Source organism: Excalfactoria chinensis, chromosome 18 (assembly GCF_039878825.1).
Source record: "Excalfactoria chinensis isolate bCotChi1 chromosome 18, bCotChi1.hap2, whole genome shotgun sequence".
Lineage (NCBI taxonomy): Eukaryota > Metazoa > Chordata > Aves > Galliformes > Phasianidae > Excalfactoria > Excalfactoria chinensis.
The window spans coordinates 6,865,368-6,883,855 of NC_092842.1; the positions used below are offsets into that span (position 1 = coordinate 6,865,368).

Here is an 18,488-nt window from a genome sequence, read left to right on the forward strand (position 1 = left end):
GGCTGTGTGGGAAGGACAGGAACAAAGGTTGCACCACACCACAGATCTCCAAGTGCATTTCTTACTTTAACTGCACCGAGGACATCCTGCTGCCAATCAGTAATGCACTCCACACCCTGCCACAAAGTGCCCTGACCATGGGGGCTCTCTATTTGCACACACAGCCAAAAAGCAGGGATCAGCACCTGGGCATTCAAAGAAGACAGATTCCTTGTGAGCTGTTGGCAGTGAGAAGTAGCAGTATGAATAACACAGAGCTCCCTACACACAGCAATAATGGGATGCAGAGGGGTCTTTGCAGCGTTGGGTATCTCTGTGTTTGGTGCATTCTGAAAAAAAAGAGTAAGTATTTACAAACTGCACTAGGCTGGAAGTTGTTTTCCTTCCCAGTTTTAGCGCAACAGCTGCCGGCAATAAATCTCTACACCAGCACTGGGCAGACCCTGTGCAAAGAGCCCAAACCAAGTGACAATAGTGAGCTGTAAAAGCACTTTGGAGACAGGCAAAGAGGAACAGCTGCCGGGTGCAGCTCTGCTGGTGGCTCCTGGACCTCGTGACTCTCTGTGCCTCATCCCTTACCATGTCATTCTCCCAGTGCCCCCCAGGTTACTGCTTCCCATAGCAAAGCCCTCCAGCTCACAGCAGCACCACACATGGCTCGATGATGGCAGTGTGAGGACCAGCCCAGCACAGAGGACACCATACATTCTTCCTCCTCAAGGGAATGCCTCCTGGTGCCAACACACCCAGCTGGAACTGAAGGTGCACAATATGGGCTGTGACGTGTTTGAGACAAGAAGGGACAGGAGAGTTCACCCTTCTCTCCCTGCATGCCAGCTGGTGGGCGAACACAGCCTTGCACATACGTGTGAGCACGTCAGGCAGCGTGTGTCCCTGTGCCAGACTGGGAAGACCAATTCAAAGTCACCCGAAGAGGGAACTGAAGTGCCAGAGGAGTCCTCTGCCGTCAGCAGCGTGGGTGGAACCGCACCACACTGCAATGAAGCACACTTGTCTTCACAGCCCAAGCTCAGAGCGGTGACTAAATAGCTTTGCTGAAGGAATGGCTTTCCAGAGACCAGCTGTAAGTTCTCTCTGAGAAATGCAAGCACCTCCCAAAGCCCTTTCCTCTTGCCTTGAACAAACAGTGTGACTGTGCATTATAAATACCAAGCTAAACCAGTGCACCAGCGTGCCTTGCAATCATTTCAATTAAACTCTCTTCTAGGCAATGACTAGCTATTTTATGAAATCTGAATCTTTTCAAGCAATGCTCCCATATGGAGCAATCAGCCCAGCTATAATGACACACTTCACAGTGACATGTGGACGCTGGGGGAATGAGTTCCTTCAGGTCTGAGCAGCTCTCCCTGCTCACATCCACATCTTCTGCAAAGGGAAAAGTTCTAGACAGTGCAGAAAGCACTTTAGCTTTGAAAAAGATACACACACACACACACACATATATATATATATACACATATATACATTTAGCATCTGCTGTGTAAGATTTTTGCACGCACACAGAACAGCACTCTGCATGTGTGCCAGGTGCTGTCACACAACGTTCTCCATGAGCCTGAACAGGAAAGCCACCCGTCTTTGGCACGCCTGCCTTCCTCGTAAGCATTCCTTGCTTGCTATTTTCTGCTCCCTGATAGAAAGGCACGTTTCACAGCAATGCCGCTCCTGCCCACAGCACGGCGGGCTCTCACTCCGCCACGTGCACAACACCCTCAGTCCCCGACAGCGGATGCAGCGCTGCTCCGCCGGCTGCGCACAAACCAATGGGGAGAATCCAGGAGACGCCGACAGGTCCTGAGGGATCAATGTAATCCAAGCGTTAGCGGGGCTTGGGGAAGTGGATCCAGTGGGAGCCGTGATTGCGCCGTCCTCCAGAGGGCTCTGCCACAACAACATCGTGAGAGGGCAGCAGCAGAGCCCATCTGCAGCTGTGAGCTGCCCCGAAATCCTTCTGCCCGGAGCAAAGTGCGCACCCGGCCGACGCACGGAGCGCTGACACACACCGCCGCTTTGAGCAGCAAGAAGGGAACAGAGTGAGGCCAGGGGGTTGCTCGTTCCGCCCGCAGAGGGAGCCAACTCAAAGGGAGCAGCACGGGAAAGCATGTCAGGAGATATCTGCGGCAAAAACAACAACCCTAGCTGTAAAAACTTGCGTTCCCCAAATACTGGGCTTGGAACAAAACACCAAGCAATTGCTCTGCAAGGTGGCGCAATCCTTAAACTTCCATTCATAAAATTCCACTTTCATGTCCCATCTGAGAGTCAGTAAAACCCACAGACCCAGATCATCCCTTGGAGAAAGGGATCAAAGAAAACCGGGCTATCCGTCTCCCGGAGGAGGCAATGAACGTACGGTGGTGGCCACGCTGTGAACACAAGGAGCTCCTCCAACTTCTCCAGAAGCTGTGGCTGCCCTGGCATAGAGCACCATCCTCGTCCTGAGGGAGCCTTTAGAACAGAACAGAACACTTTAGCATGCCTGAAAGCTAACACAGCTGGTGCAAAGCCTTCTTTGATCCAGCATCACAGCCTTCCTGCTCAAAGAGTCAATTTTTCAGTCTGAGAGATCTGGAAATTGTGCTGGGTTTTGTTCTTTTTGTTTATTTATTTATTTTGTTTTTCAATTTAGTCTGCTGGTAAAGCACTCAGGTCTACCTGCCAAAGCAGCACTTAATCCCTTTATTTCAGATCCATCAACACCAGCTCCTTCATTACCAATTATTTATTGTGTCGAATCATGGAAGGCAGAATAAAAGATCTGCTATTGCAATAATCCAGCAAAGTCACAGAACGATCAGAGAAGAAATCTCCAGCCTTGGTGGCTCCTGGGCTGGTGCTGCCCTGCATCTGCATGGCCAACCCTTCATATATAGCAACCATTTGCACAGTGCCTGCATGACCTGTTAACTGAGCTGCCAGCACAGCTCATGAACATGAAGCATTTTCTTTGCAAATTAATACCAGGAAGCTTGCTACAGAACCAAGCTGGTGCCAATGGAGCAGAGGCAAATGCAGCATGGCAAGGAAATCTGTGCTAGCTGCGGGGTCTCAGCAGGCAATGTGCTCACTTTGCTTTTGATAAGCAGAGCTAAAAATAGTAAACAAATGCTTCAATCCAAATTATTTCTCTCTAAACCCACGTGCTGCACAGCCTAACCCAAAATGAAGTCTCTGAGATGCTGTGCATGGAGGTTTTCTAGCCAATCTCTTCAGTGATCCACGTGTGATCCATTTCACTGTGCCCACACAGTGGTCTATGGGAGAGCCATGGGTCAAGTATCACAACCCCAAGATGGCAAAGCCCGAGCCTCAAGGCTCTGCATGCCGTCACCAAGCAGAGGGTGCCAAGGGAAAGAAGCAAGCACCACCTTCAGAACAGCAGTGAGTTATTTCCCTTGGGAACAGAGATGCAACAGAGACTAAAGTGGTGGGAAAATACAGCAGAGAAAAAAAAAGAAGTAAAGCTTCTCTGCTATTACAGCTCCAGCTGCCAAGCTGTTTGTCACACCATTGTTGTGGCAGCTGTGACAGCCCTGGGCTCAGCCTGACCTCCCACCTCTGCAACACCAAAGGCAGGCCTCCCCTTCACCTCTTCATACACAGGGCTTTGTTGTGATGGCAAACATCAGCATTTCTTCCCTGTATCTGTGGACATGGCATCACATTCTTGATTCTTCCCTCATGCAGAATGGACCTCAAGATACTCCCAGGTAACTTAAAACATGTCGCTTTCATTTTCAAGCCCATCCTCCCAATGAATTGAGCAGAAACCAAAGTGAGAGAAAATAAACCAAGAAAATACACCAGGGAGGGATGGAAATCTGAGCCTGCAGCGTTAAGTTGCACTAAATAACTGAAAATCAATGTTGCTCTTCCTTCCCACCGTAACACTGCTGTACATACTGCATCACCCCAGGGATGCTCCTGCGCCTTCCACCCGCCTGCTCTGTGCGCTCACATTTATTGCCAGCAAGGGCCCATCGCTGACAGCAAAAGCAATATCCCTGAAAAGAGTAATGATATTTTGCTTATAAAAATAATAGATCTAATTAGAAAAGAAGTGTATTTCTTCTCTCACTCTATTACTTTCATAACTTTACTGATTTTCCTGCTTATGTCCAGCCATCCCTGCCTTCAGATGAATACAGCACATCAATGAGTACATAGAAACCTCAATTTTGAGAAATGCCCAACAGCACATTAATTCAGACACCCTGTTAGTAATTATCACTACGGCCTTTCAGAACAAATGAAAAAGCAAAGTGCAATTAAGAATGATACACATCATTAAAAGAAAACCTACAGGAGGAAAACTGTACGCCTTGACCACACTTCCACCACAAGGCAAAGAATGGTGGCAGATTTAAACATGCCATGCCCTGTCCCAAGGGCTTTTTGCTGCCCAAGATCCCGTTCTGCAGATGACTGGTGACCTGGATGCTATTGCCTGCTGGAATTGGCCCGGAACTGAGAAGTTCAGGTAGCATCTCCAATGGGTTGGATGCTGCCTGGGGACTGGACTCAGTCTTGTCCATGGCCTTGATGGAACAGCAAAGCCAAGGTGTGTACATTGACACAGCTAAAGAAGATTTGCCCCCTGCCCATCTCACCCTGGTGGCAGCCTTGCCATTTCTCACATTACTGAGCAGTGCTGGAGGTTGCTCAGGAGCTGGAGCCATGCAGTACAGTGAGCATTGGGCTGGACTGGGAGCAGCACTATGACCGAGGCTGGCTTGGCCTCCAGGAGCAAATATTTGCTTGGGTAGCATCAGACCCAAACTTCCCAACAATGTGTTGGCTCAGAAAAATAGCTTAATACAATCAACAAATGTTTTGGTTTTACTCTGACTAGTAGTAAAAGCAGAGAAGCTACAATTCAACTCGAGCGGTCACACGGTCACTTATCTGTTTCTGTCTGGATGTCACCATCTTCCCCAGTGTTATTTATTACTTAATTTGGAGCAAGGCTTGGGTATCACAAGTGAGACTGAGTCACCCCTTGTGACACTCTGCACACAGAGCTGCTGGAAAATTGGGTCTTAACACAGACGTATCGATGGAGTTGGGCATTACACAACAAGCACCTTCAGCCTTCTTTTCCAAGCCATGCTCAAACTGTTCGGAAACGGAAGCATTAACCAGTAAAATTTTCTGGCACAGAGGAACAACAGAGCAGGATCTCCTCAATCCAGGTCCAGATAGAGATGGCACAGCCTGAACTGACACTGCAGTCCCTCTCTGACCATTACTTCACCACCACAGAAATGAATGTTTTTCACTTATGGGTGCAAGCAGGGATTTTTCAATTACCATCTGCGTCATACGAATAAAAGGAGAGAAATTACTCATTAAATCAAATGGCAAGGAAGGGGAGATTCAGCTTAGACATATTCAAGGAATCTGAAAGGAAGACAGAGAACGGTGTGCACTCTCATTAATGTAATGATGCATTTGGTGAGGATGTCATTTTGGGTGTAGCAGCAATAAACTACAAGGAGAAAATCCTATAAGTCTGATATGTCAGCACTAATGTTTTCTTGTGCCAAGTATAATCTAACCTGTGATTTACAGCTACCATCTAGTGACAAATTTAAGAGACAAAGAACAGGTGTCAGTTAACAGACAAAGGAACTTCCAAAGTCTACCTAACTCGTAAGCAGAAACATCACCCTGGTTATTGAAACCCTCTCTTTTCCTGGTTATGCAATGCATGAAAAATCTTCTCTTTGAAAAAGAGATGTTAAAAATTTTATGGAGATGTTGCTGAGCTCTTCTGCACGAGCAGTTTTTCCAAGCATCGTCACCCATCAAGCAGTTCTTTGCTGATAATTAGCCTCAGAAAACGCACTTAATCAAAGCGATGTCCATTAATTCTTGCTGTTGTAAATAGGACTGTGGCTTGTGATGGTGAATTTCTGGAAAGTATTCAGGCCATTTAAATTAGGCAACAAATAAGTTCCTAATGGTTCTGCTCTGAGATGCAGTTTAATTTTATTTATGGGCTTTTTTTATGCACGTCCCAACCCAGTTGTCAGCACTGCCCAAGCAAAGAGAACGCAGGAGATCAAAAAATGCCGTAGTCAGGACTGCGAAGATCAAAGGGATGTCACAGTTTGGAGTATAAAACAATATTTATCAATTCAGCAGATGTGCTTTCTCAGCTGCCTTTAATCACAAAGACCAGTCTCACTTTAGAACGGAAGCCCTCCTTGCAGAGGAAACCCAAACTCATGGCACCAATGGGGCGCATCGTCCAACTGCTTCTCCTTTTCACTAGCAACCTTGGCCATACTCCTACATTCAATTACTAAAGCACAAAGGATTCCCATAGCTGGAGGAGTCACGTGCCAAGTACGTGACAGGGTAGCCTGGGAAAGCAGCATTTGTTCCCCCAGTGCTGTACCCTCTTTTCGATGCAGGCTCAACACCATAAACTCTGGTTCAACTGTTATATCCCCATGACAGTCAAACATCAGTGAGATAAGAAATGCAGTAGTACTGTCACAAAACCAATCTCTTTGTCTCTGACAGACACTGATAGAACCTTCTAAAACAAGGGAAAGAAACTCCTAAACCAGATAGGACTTACAACAGACAAGCAACACAACTCCAAAGAGAAACATCCGTAGAGAAGTCACCTTGCAGCCCCCATTAGTCAGATTTCTGCCTCGAGTCAGCATTTTATGTCCTCTGGAGATTCAGAACTGAATGACAGTTAATCCCGTTCCTATAATTTAAATGACCTGCCCAGCAAAAATGCCAAGTACAGCATTTAAATACAGCTGCACAACATGTAAATACAGCTAAGCCCAAACTCTTCCAGATGCCTCGAGGCAGTGAGTTCCAAAGATGAATAAGAAGATGTTGGAAGGAACATTTCCATTTGTCAGTTCTAGATTTGCTTGTCATTAGGCTTTTCACTCTCTGTTGCACAAATCCATTTTCCTCCCCCATTTTTCTTCCAGCCAGTCTTTTTGTATTTGCTTCCTGGCTGATTTATTAACATCCCCCACAAAACATTTTAAGTACTATTTTAATTTTCACGTCATTCTACCTGCCAAAGAGTCAACCTTACTTAGTTGGATTGATTACCTTCACCTCTCACAACCTAAATACAGAAGTAAAATAGGAGCTGTGTGTTCCACTGCCTATTCACAGATTAGTTTCTCCAGTTCACTGGATTATCTGGACATGAGTTCTCCTCCTGCCACACCACAGCTCTCTAATTACCCATGTATTCCAGCAAGATCTCTTCAGGTCAAGCTCCAACATTACCTCATTCTTTTACCTCAGGCTGGGACTGGTGTCTTCTCAGCATCCTCTCTGATGAGGATGGATTAATGAATCTCTAATAGAAGTGGTTCTAATTCCTCAGAAGCATCCCATCCTTTCAACCTTCTGCTGACCCCAGAAACCTCATCCCTTTCATCAACATACTGCTATTCAAGGGGCTATTTTTCAAAGGCAGATATTTTAGAGACTAATGATTTTAGCATTGCTTTTATAAAGAAACGAGATAGTGCCGTGGGTATTTTCCTTTAGCGTTGTATCTGTAAGTCCAAAGGGTTCTATTTTACCATTCAAAATTCCCCATACTGCTCAGGCAGGGAATTTTTCCTCATCAGTGAGCTACCACATCCGTCTCAGTACTATAACAGAGCACTTCAAAGCACAGCTCTAAGCTGCTTAGAATTTATAAGCACAGCATAGCAAAAAAAAGCCATCTGCTTTTCTTCTGCTAGCCTAAATCAGCTGCTTATTCAGCTCATTTGAAACAGCCTAATTTACTAGCCACAGCTACTCTGGACTTTGCCTCATCTGTAAGCATCCAGTGCCATTAAGGGCTCGGTCTGAAACAGAATAACACAATAACATGGTCAAGAGCCCGCTGCAGTGGCGCACTCATAGCAGGGCCAAGCAGACTACATGTGAACAGCAGAGGAGCACTCATAGATCTGCATTCCCAAACACACTGGGAAGTTGTCTGTATTTTCTAAATGCAGAGAGAAGTTAAAATAACAGCACATAAAGCTGGAGAAAGATATCTTGAGAAGGAAGGTTAATGAATTTGCCAAAACAAAGCACCACAAAGTATCATCACACACACACAAAAAAAAATAATAATAATTAAAAATAAATAAGTATATAAATAAACCAGGGGTCTGTGAATGAGAAACACTCAATTCCAGATGAAAATGAAGAGTATGGGTTATACCAATGAAATGCAGGAAACAAACACAGTCTGCCATTGTAAGCTTCTGCATTTCAGTTCCATTTAAATTGCTAAATACCACCAAATATCTGAAATTCAAACTTATCCAAATTATCCATATTGTAACCATTCTGAAATCCAGATATTTTCTACAGCAGAAATTTCCATTCAGCCTCTAATTTGAAGCCAGAAACCCATATCAGTGTATAAATGCTTATTTAGGAAATCTGGGCTTTTAAAATCTGAGGATCGCAGACTCGCATTTGAGAGAAAAAAAATAAATAAACCAATTCTTAAGCAGCCATTAAGGACAAGAATCCTGATTTGAAATATTTGGAAATCCCACATTCTCAAACCCAAATTCACACATTTTGTCTGACTTTTATACACACACAAAAAGGAGAAAATACATTTCAACACGTGCATGAAACTTTTTGTGACAGGTTTATCAACTGTGCATACCAAAAGCTAACTCTGCAGCAATGGAAAGGGTTTTCTTCAATGAGAGTTACAGCTCTCCGTGTTTACATCATGCAGTCAGTCGGTACAAAATTATGACAATCTTACTGACTCCTCACAGGTAGCTCCTTTTCTTGGTTATGACCAGACTTGAAGGCACTATTGTTCTTGTTGCTCCTTGTTTAACTGCCCCCCTTACAGAATTCACTTGCGACTCAAGACATTCATTGCTTTGCTTTAGCTCAATCAACTTAATAATGAATCCCTGCCAGCCAGAGAAAGGGAGAGTTGTGCCACAACCACAACAGATCTTTAATCACTCAACTAGCATCAGCATTCTGTGCTGCAAAGACATCTTCTGAGAGCAGGCTGGCTGAGCTCCACTTCCGAAATAAAGGTATGCGCTCACGTCAAATTCTGACCATGGCTCACCAGGGAAATTCTCCAGACCTTCACCTCACCACCTGTACCCCCACACATCTCTCAGAAAGCACTCTCTTTTCACCATTGCCACCCTTTAATGGTACTCCCACAAACCCCCACATCTGCCGGCCTGCTGTACCCACAACTCCCAGTGCCCAACAGCACCAGCACGCCCTCCAGCTCCCCGCTCACACCACGCCCGCACGTGGCAGCCCCAGTTGGCCGGAGTGGCCCCAGGCCGTCAGCACCGCGGAGAGCTCCGCGCCCCGATGCGTTCAGCACCGCGGACAGCTCCCGCCGCCCCCTGCCCTGCCCCCGGCACAGCTACGCACCCCCAGCGCCGGGCTACGTGTGTCCCCTCCCCTGGGGTAGGTACTTTTGTCCCCAGCCCGGGTTACTTTTGTCCCCAGGTGTGCTTTTTCCCACCCCGCCCGGTGCGTGTTTGAGCTCGTGCTCTCCCTCTCATCCCACTCCCCTGCCGTGCCCTTCGCGCTGCCCCCCAACCTGTCGTCGCTCTGGAAGGACTGATCTCCCAGCAGTAAGTCACGGAAGCGATATCGGGGCGGCAAGGGCAGCACCTCGGACTCCAGCTCCGTCATCTTCAGGGAGGCGATGTCCAGAATGACCCCGCTCTTGCGGCTCCCGTCGCCGTCCCCGCCGCCGCAGCCGCCGGGCGACGAGAGCCTGCGAGAGAGAAGGGGGCAGCGGCAGTGAGGGGGGTGCCGTGCCCTGCCCTGCCCACCCCCTCAGCCCGCCCCCGACCCGGCACCTCCTCCGGGGCCGGCCCTCTCAGCCCCAAACAGCGGCTCCGCGGCTGGAGCAGCTCGCGGCCCGGCGGCTGCAATTACATTGCGGGGCAGGCGGCCGGGCCCCCCCGGCAGAGCGCCCCCCGGGGGGGCATGGGTGGCGCGGGGCGCCCCGGGGCTCTGCCGGCCTCAGGCGTGCGGGCGGAGCGATGCGAAGGGCACAGCTCGCTGCACAGGGCAGCGCTGAGCACAGGACATTCGCTCCTCGGCACAGAAATAACGGAGAGCAAGGGGAGCCAATGGAAATCCCTAGTCGTCAGAAGGAAGTAAAACCGCTCGTAGGGAAGAGCTACAGCCGACAAGCAAAGCCAGATCCAACCCTCCTCCCCCTCCACTCCCCCCACAGAGAAAAGTACGGGTGGTGGAGAGGCAGGGAGTCGGCTCCACAACACTACTGGAGGCAGAGGCACTGCCTCCTCACCAGGCTGCTGGCACTTAAATCATCTGGACAGTCCCATATTAAATCAGAAGCCATGAATGCTGATGAGTCAGTTACCCATCCAGGCGCCAAGCGTCACGGCAGGGTGGATTTATCACCCGTCCTTTGGTGGCTGATGCCTCTGATGGAAGGTGCGGGGGATCACAATGCCAGGGAGAGATCCAAAGTGATGGTTCAAACAAAGAGAGCCGTGTGTGGTCATCTACACACAGCCTGCCTGGCCGCGCAAAAAGGAGATGGAACTCAAGCTATCAATTGAGATGGCTGAGAGCTTGTCTTTGCTCTCCAAACCACATTTGTCAACAAGAACATAGCTAATATACTGCTCCCCATGTCAGCTAGAGCTGCTAATTACAGCTGATGAGAGATACGCTGATTTCACAAGGCAACAAAGCAAGGCAGCGCTGTAAAGCCAGCATATAGGCACACAAGGCAAAATCACTGGTCCTGATCCTTTGGGTCTTGGCTTCAATTTCAAATTAATCTGTGCCAAGAGAGTAACTCCAGCTTCATATGCCCTTTGTGGAAAGTGGGACGGAGAGGGAGAACTTAAAAGAAGAATTGTGGCACCTCTGCAGCAAGCTGATTATTTGCTCCTCACTTGTAAGCTTGAAGTGTGAGGCAAGCAAACAGCTGAAAGGGTCCAGCTGCTCATGGGAGTAATTCCCAGGGTCTCACCCGAAGCCTCTCCAAGACCTACCTCCCCATCACTTGCACAAGATGTACAAGCTACACACAGAAGGAAGAATGAAGGAAAAGCTTCCAGCAGTTTAATACTAAATGAGCAACAAGAAGACAGATAACTTTTCACTACAGGCTGCAGAGGTATGATCACAGGCTCCTCAGATTGTCTTCTCCCTTTAACAACTGGAAGCCCTGTAAATAAATTCCCAGCTGAACAGGTTCCAGTGTCCTGATCAGCTGTGGTTGGTGAATTTCTGGGAGAGCAAACAGCATGCAAAATTTCTGCTGAACACAGCCCCAGAAGACAGTGCAGCTTTCCCTGCGCTTCAGATCATTTTCACTGATGTTTTTTTGCCACTTAATTCTATACCCCCAGAGCTTTCCAAGTCCTTTTAGCTACCATATGCACACTGCAGCCAAGGCTCAGTGCTGAGTAACGCAGCTGTACAGGGCCTCAGGATTCAGGGAGGTTATTCTAAGATTAAAATTGATCCAAAATTTGGTCTTACAGAGAAATCAGGCCATGCTGCTTCCAACTCAAGGACTCCCTCTGGATCGATTGATCTCAGCACGGAAGTTAGCCTACCATCTCTTGCTCACATTGCAAAGGAGGATCTAACAGTAATCTAATCACAAAGCCACAATTAAGTCTCCCCTCTTCAAGCTTAACTATAAGATATGCCAAAAGGATACTTTCCCCAGGGCACCTCCAGCACAGACCAGGCCCAGATTTATTGTAGGGCAGCACCTTAAAAACAGAACTTCCAGGGAGAGACAAAATAATAAATAAAACAAATCATTCCCTCTCCTGTTATACCTCATAATTGAAAATGGGGAACCAAGTGCTCAACTCCAATTGAGGGCAATTATCTTTGCATTCGAAGGGAACTGTCACAGACAGTAATCTCCTGTGATCATTAAGTGCCTGTTTAAAGGAGCACGTCACTTGGTTTCCCAGAGGAGAAGCAGAAAGATGGGGCTGCATGGCACAGTCACATCAGCTGCCATGAGGAAAGGGCAGCTCTGCAGCAAGTGGACAATGCAGGATGCCAGCATGGGCTGGGGTCTGGGCAGGCAGGGCTCAGCTACTCCACACCCACTGAGAGTGGAGGGTGCACTCATTTCTATGTCACTACATCATGCTTGTGTTTGATTGTTTCTCTAAGCCGCACCACATTCTTTTCAAGCCCAAGTAATCCAACTCTCTTGTCTCAGATCCTGCATCAAATGCATGAAGCAAAGCAAATATTTGCCAATATCCTTTATTAGTGCTAAGAAAACTCAATAGGACCTGGTGATAACCCCGGAAGCATCATTTCTGCTCGGTATTTGCATCTGAGTTTTTCTCACATCCACAGCCACGGCTTCATTTTGAATGCATCCTTTCTTAGTCTCACATATGAAAATCATTCAGAATTTTTAAGGTTTGGCACATTCACTCATTCTGGCTTCAGATGAAAGCTCAGTAAGACGAATACTGCGTGCACCTGTTGGATAAAGATGCCTTTCTTACAGTGACTGTAAGACATGCCTCAAGAAAAAGAAGTGCAATCTGTGCTGCACTCGTTTCCTCACATCGGCACAGAGATCCACTCAAACATGGGGATTCTGAGCTACAGAAGTGCCACAGCTACACAGCCAGTCCTTCCAAGCAGTAGTGCTATAAGATACAAAACTCACGAACAAGGTTGCTTATTGCATAGTCTTCAAATACTACTGAAAAAGAAAAAAAAAGAATCCCAATGTGGCGTATAGCTAAATACAGGACAGCAGCTTTATTTTTGCCTTGCCATCCTTTCCTTCCTCCAGTGCCATCTACAACTACAGACACACATGGAAAGCTCAGCACTGCTGCGCTCCATCGCTGTGGCACCATCTCTCCCCTTTGGCCACTCCTCACAGCCACGAGGGGACACCCGGTGGCTGGGAACAAAGAGACTGGGATCACACAGTGTGATCTACACAAGATCTTCCCACTGATCCCCCCTACCATCCACCTGCAGCTCGACATGATCACAGCACCATTCCAGCAAACACAACTGTCCACGTGAGCACACTCCACCAGGAGTCTGCACAAGCTTTCCTCAATCAATTCTCTATGTGTGGGCTGCTCACCATCCCCTTCTTCCCTTGCTGCATTCCCAGGAAAGCTCTTCTGCCAGCAGCATTCTCCCCAGGGACTGAAAGCACATGCAGAAGAGCAGCAGGAGCCCCACACCTGCCCAACAAACCGTTGGAGTGCACAGCCACCAGGAGAAGCTCAGCTTCAGAGGGCACCCCCAGGGCTGGCAGCTGGTCACAATGTGTTCTAGGATTTTCTTGCTACTTTTGACTCTACATGTCAACAGTGTGGGAGAAAACAAATCAGGTTCCTCTCATGCTTCCATGCATGCTACACAGCACAGAAACTAAAGAGCATCTCCCTGTATTGGATCATGAAGCATTAGCAAACGGCCCAGGGCTGTTGGCAGATCCCATAGCTCCACATGTTGCCCATCCCACAGCATCCATGTCCCTGCAGGGACCACTATCAGTAGCTCCAATCTGCCTGCAACACCCCCACCCCAGAGCAAACATCCTTGGTGCTGCAGCTAAAGACCTTTATGTAGGAAGTCAATGGGCCTCAATTCTCCCTTTAGAAGGGGCCCAACAGAAGGGGCCCTCACCCACCTCCCCCACTCCCTTCAAGAAGAGCGAGGTCCCACGGCCACCATGGGGGTCACCAAGCACCCAGCTTGGAGCCCCTTGTGAAGGTGAGCTCAGCTGCTGCCAATGAATGCAGCCACACAGGAAATTCTGACCTTTCACTTTCTGTGTTTAATAAAATACATCTAATCATCATTTATTTGCTTCTCCTCCCACACCTCTCGTGGTTACCGGGTTACAGCTGTCGTACCCCCCTCTCTTTTTTCCTTCCATCTGAGTGACATCGCTGTGGGGTCTCTGCATGGCCCGAATGCATCAGGAGTGCGTGGGCACCATCCCTCACAGGAGCCTTCTGTCAGGGAAGGGAACAGGCAGCAACTTGGCAGGGCTTTTCCCCCTCCACAACATTCAGCATCTCAAACATCAGGTCTAAGTGCGGGGCTCTGAACCAAGCCATAAGTCGCTGCAGTCAGAATGGTGCCAGCCTTAAAAGTAATCAATGAGAAACAAAAATGCTGCAGGATGCATGAGCACAGCCTGCCCCCTCCCTCATGCTACACCACTCAAAATCAGCATTTATTGGGGGCAACCCCACAGACCAACTCAGCGGGCAGCAGTGATGAACTAACGAGTTCATGCAGGACATGAGGTGCTTGATCGCCCTGATTAAACTCTTGCATCCACGTTTGCATCCCACAGACCCTGTCAGTTGCTCAAAACTTCCACATAGAACTGCTCAGACCTCTGACAAATCCCTCTATTTCTTCGCTTTCAGCATGCGGGGGCAATTGAGCTCCACAGGCCTTGCAGAAAATGTAGCTTTTTGTGTATTGCACTTTGCAAACTAACAGGAAGCGTGAGTCAGTGCACAACTCCATGAGCATTCTCCCTGCTGGCAATGCTATTTTCTAGAAGACAAAAGTAAAAATTGTACCTTCCAGGTCCAGAGTCATTTTTCTTATTAGACAACCCTGTATTAGCAATTCAGAGCCACATACCCCATTCCCTCCTGACCTGATGCATGCACACAGTGTGTGCAGAGGGACAAAGCTCCATAAAGCCCAAACCCACCACAAAGGCTTTTCACTCCCTTTTTTTTTCCCAGAGAGCAAGAGCTCCCAGCAAAGGTGCACATAAACAGATCAGGCTGATGCCTCCAGAGGCTGCAAATCCTAAACAACATTTGGGGGGAGGATCCGATCCTGTACCCCCTCGGCACTGCTGCTGGCAGCTGAGTGGCTGTGCTCCCTCCCTCCTGGCTGCCACACCACTGAAGCGAGACCGAGGAGTGGATGCATCTCTCATCTCCTGTTGTACATCCAGCGGTGACGGATCCCAGGAGCCCTCCTGACCACTCTGCTCCCATCCCCAATCACTGTCCTGACCACTCTGCTCTCATCCCCCACCACTGCCACAGGACAGCACAGCACTGTGCAGGAGAGGGGATGAATGGGACACTCCTGCACATCTACTCTTGGTGTTTGTGCTTCTGGCATTGCAGATCCCATCCTTCAGCTGTGACAGTGTGGGACACCCAACAGCCCAGAGGAGGCAGGGGGAAACTGGGGGGCAGGTGAGGAGCAGGGGGAGACAGATGCCAAGGGCTTAGAGCCCATCCTTCAGCTAACATGCTATGCAGACCTGCTACAACTCAAAATCGTCCCCTAACTGCCGGCCTCTGGCAAGGCTGCTTCAGCCTCTCTCAAAGAGCTTCTTGAGATGTCCTCATCTTTGCTTGACAATATTAAGTAGCACCAACAGGAAAGACCAAAGGAAGTGTTTTTGCAGTTCCTGGTGTAGGGAAAGAGGCTCCAGCTTCCTGGCCCTGTAGCTTTAAGGCACCTCTAAATTCTGGGGCTGTTTGTGATCACTGCTGGGCCAGGCTGGGCAAAGTCAGAAACACAAGAGTGGAGAGGAATTGCAAGGAGAGGTTGAGGAGAGGAGCAACACCCAGGGCAGAAGAGACCTCTGGGACCAGGTAGCCAAAACGCTGCTGAGTCCCCCCCAGAGCCTCACCCCACGGCAAAGCCAACGGCAGCCAAACTCCGGTGCTCCGAGCAGAGCACAGCCCGGCAATGCGGCACAGAGGTTCATTTGCAGCCGGTTTGATCCATTGTGCAAATATGCAAATAGAGAGCGCAAATTAGCTCGGGTGATCGCACTCAGCACAGCACACGGCCCCACTTCCCTACGGCCCCCGCAGAGCTCAGGACCCCTCCAACACCTCTCTGTGCTCCGGGGGCCGAGTCCCCTAAAGAGGAGCAGAGAACGGGCGGAGCCCCCGACCCAGCGCTGCTATTCAGCCTCCTCCCCCTCCCGGCCGGGTACGGCTCTTGAGGGGAAATTATCCGGAATGCAGCCTTTCTGAGGGCCGAGGCCGCTGACCCTGCCAGGAAACCACTGATCCATCGATCTCCGGAGCTATTTATGGATCAATTACACTATTAAACAGCATCTTCCCCGTGTGAGCTCCGAGCTGGGGTTTCCCGAGTTCGACCCTTCCCAGCAAGGACGTGGCCTTTTGCCCTCAGTGCTTTGCAAGGTGCCCTGAAAGCCTATGCAAGTTTCCCTAAAAGCAGAATCCTTCCCGAAGTTCAAGAGATCCAGTAACAAGGATGGACACTGCAGGAAGGAAGGAGGTCCTGTGCCACAGACTATATCAGTCCCACTGGGATTGCTGAGCTGAGAAACCTCCAGAACCACAATTCCCACCAGCCAAGGGCTCCTCTGTGGTCCCCAGCACAGCATCACCTCCAGCTGTTGTGTGCTCTATCAAACTCAATGACACCCAACACTTTGCAGACTCACAATATGAATTAAAAAGTATGTAAGATCAGGGCACTGCTAATTCTTGCTAATGATCTGCTGGGTAAATCCTCCCTCCTGCACAGCCCCAACCTGCTAAAAGCATCGGGAACAAAGAGGGAGAAGAAACTTCTCGGTGCTCCAGACCCCTGCAGCACGTTCTTTTCTATTAGAGCAGAAAATAATAGAGAGGCGTGGGAGGAGGAAGAGTCTTTTCACAGTCGGGATACAAAGACTGCAGAAATGAGCCCCGTGAGGCGGGCTGTCAGCCCACCTGCCAGACACAGCCATGGGCTGAGGGGGGGGGGGGTGGCTGTCGGCAGCAGACAGGGAGCAAACAGAAAGGCAGCGCAGAGGCAAACGTTCCTGGGGCCCCATAGGGCTCATTGCTGCTCTGTGAGTTCAGAAGCAGCGGTGATGACTCTAAATTACACGGCATGGTCAGGCCGAAATGTGACTGTGAAAAGGTGACGGAGGATCCGTGCGATCTGATGATTAAATGCCAGGTGAAAATTAGCATCAGTAAATGTCGGCTGATACAGAAGGGAGAAGAAAAATCACTGTCCTGCACAGGCAGCAGAAGGGCTGCTTATTTAGCAGTCAGAAAAGAACCAAAGACACCGCAGATAAGTGCACAGAGCCAGCAGCTGACAGCCAGTGGTGGTCAGAAAAACAAACAGAACATTGGGAGCGGCTGTGACACCACAGGGAAATGCACAGCAGTTCTGGTTCCCTTCCCCACAGGGCAGAGAGATGGCTGTGGGGATGAGAAGCACTTTGTACCAATAGAGATGAGATGGATGGAGAGGAGACTTTAGCCGGGAATGAGAAGAGATGAAAGGGAGGTGAGATGAGACGGGAGGGTTGAGCCCACCCATCTGTGAGTGCTGAGCCCCCAGCCCATCTGCAGGGGGGGGTGTAAGCACTGTGCTCAGCCTCGCACAGACTTCTGTCTGCTTTTATTCACGAGGAGAATGAATGAGATATTCCTCACTCCGGCACAGCTTGCAAGAGAAACACAAAGAGGCTCCAAACTAAATGGAGTGCAGCACTTAGGAACCGTGAGTGGAGGTCACCAATGAAGGATGGGGAGCGTCCAGAAAGAGGCTGCAAAGATGTTTGCAAAACAGAGAACCTTGAGCAAGGGCAGTGTCCTGCTTTGGTGCCCTCCAGTGAGGGCTGCCAGCACCAGCAGTGTGCTGCAGCAAGGACACCCAGCACACGGGGGGTCTCCCACTGGGGAAGGCCATCCTGAGAACCCATCTATATTCCCAAGTATCCCACAGCAGTTTTACAACATCCCCAGGGTGCCCGGCCCTGAATATCAGGCCTAATTCAGAGCCACACGCTGCCCTTTCCTCATCAGCTGAGCAAAACAAGAGCAGAAATCCTTCTTATCTCTGCTACATAAATATCAGGAATACATGGTACATGGCCCTTGGCTCCCTGTTGCAATTGCTCCTGGAGCAGGGAGGCTGAGGTGCCCCGTGGCTGTTGCAATCCACAGGGGTGACTTTTGGAAAGGCAATAAATGCCTGAGCCCACAATCTGGCCTGGCAGAACTGTTACAAAGTAGCTGCAGAACCTGATTGTTTTGAGTCCAAGAAGCATCTCCCCATTCATCTCCGAAAGTGGAAAAAGAAGCAGCTGTTGGCTCCAGGACTGCACTCCCACAGCACAGGGATGGGTCACAGGCAGGCTCAAGGCACAGAACTGGTAACACAAGGTGCCCCCCAGCCCGACTCCCAGCCCTCACCCACACCCACCCTGCTGCTCCCAGCCCAATGCTGGGACAGGCAGACTCTGCCATCCCTGGAAGAGGCATTAAAAACCAACCTGAGAAAAGCCACATACGTCAAAGACAAAGACACGATGTTCCTAAACTCCTCCTGCAGGTATCATGGCGCACACCATCCCATTTCGCCTCTTTCTTCTCATATAACCCAAGGGAGGCAGCTGGTGGAGCAGCCGCATCCCCTGCTCAACACTC

At 49.2% G+C, this 18,488-nt stretch overlaps 1 protein-coding gene across 6 annotated transcripts in view; it reads right to left on the reverse strand.

Annotated features, from left to right (window-relative positions):
* Nucleotides 1-18,488, reverse strand: part of KCNT1 (potassium sodium-activated channel subfamily T member 1) — a 56,974-nt gene that overhangs the window by 36,305 nt on the left and 2,181 nt on the right. For 5 of the 6 annotated variants that reach the window (XM_072352592.1, XM_072352593.1, XM_072352591.1 and 2 more), the window contains exon 2: nucleotides 9,623-9,802. The exons of the other annotated variant lie outside the window; for it this stretch is intronic. In XM_072352592.1, coding sequence (XP_072208693.1) covers nucleotides 9,623-9,802 — 180 coding nt within the window. The remainder of the gene's footprint in view (nucleotides 1-9,622; nucleotides 9,803-18,488) is intronic. 6 annotated transcript variants of the gene reach the window in all.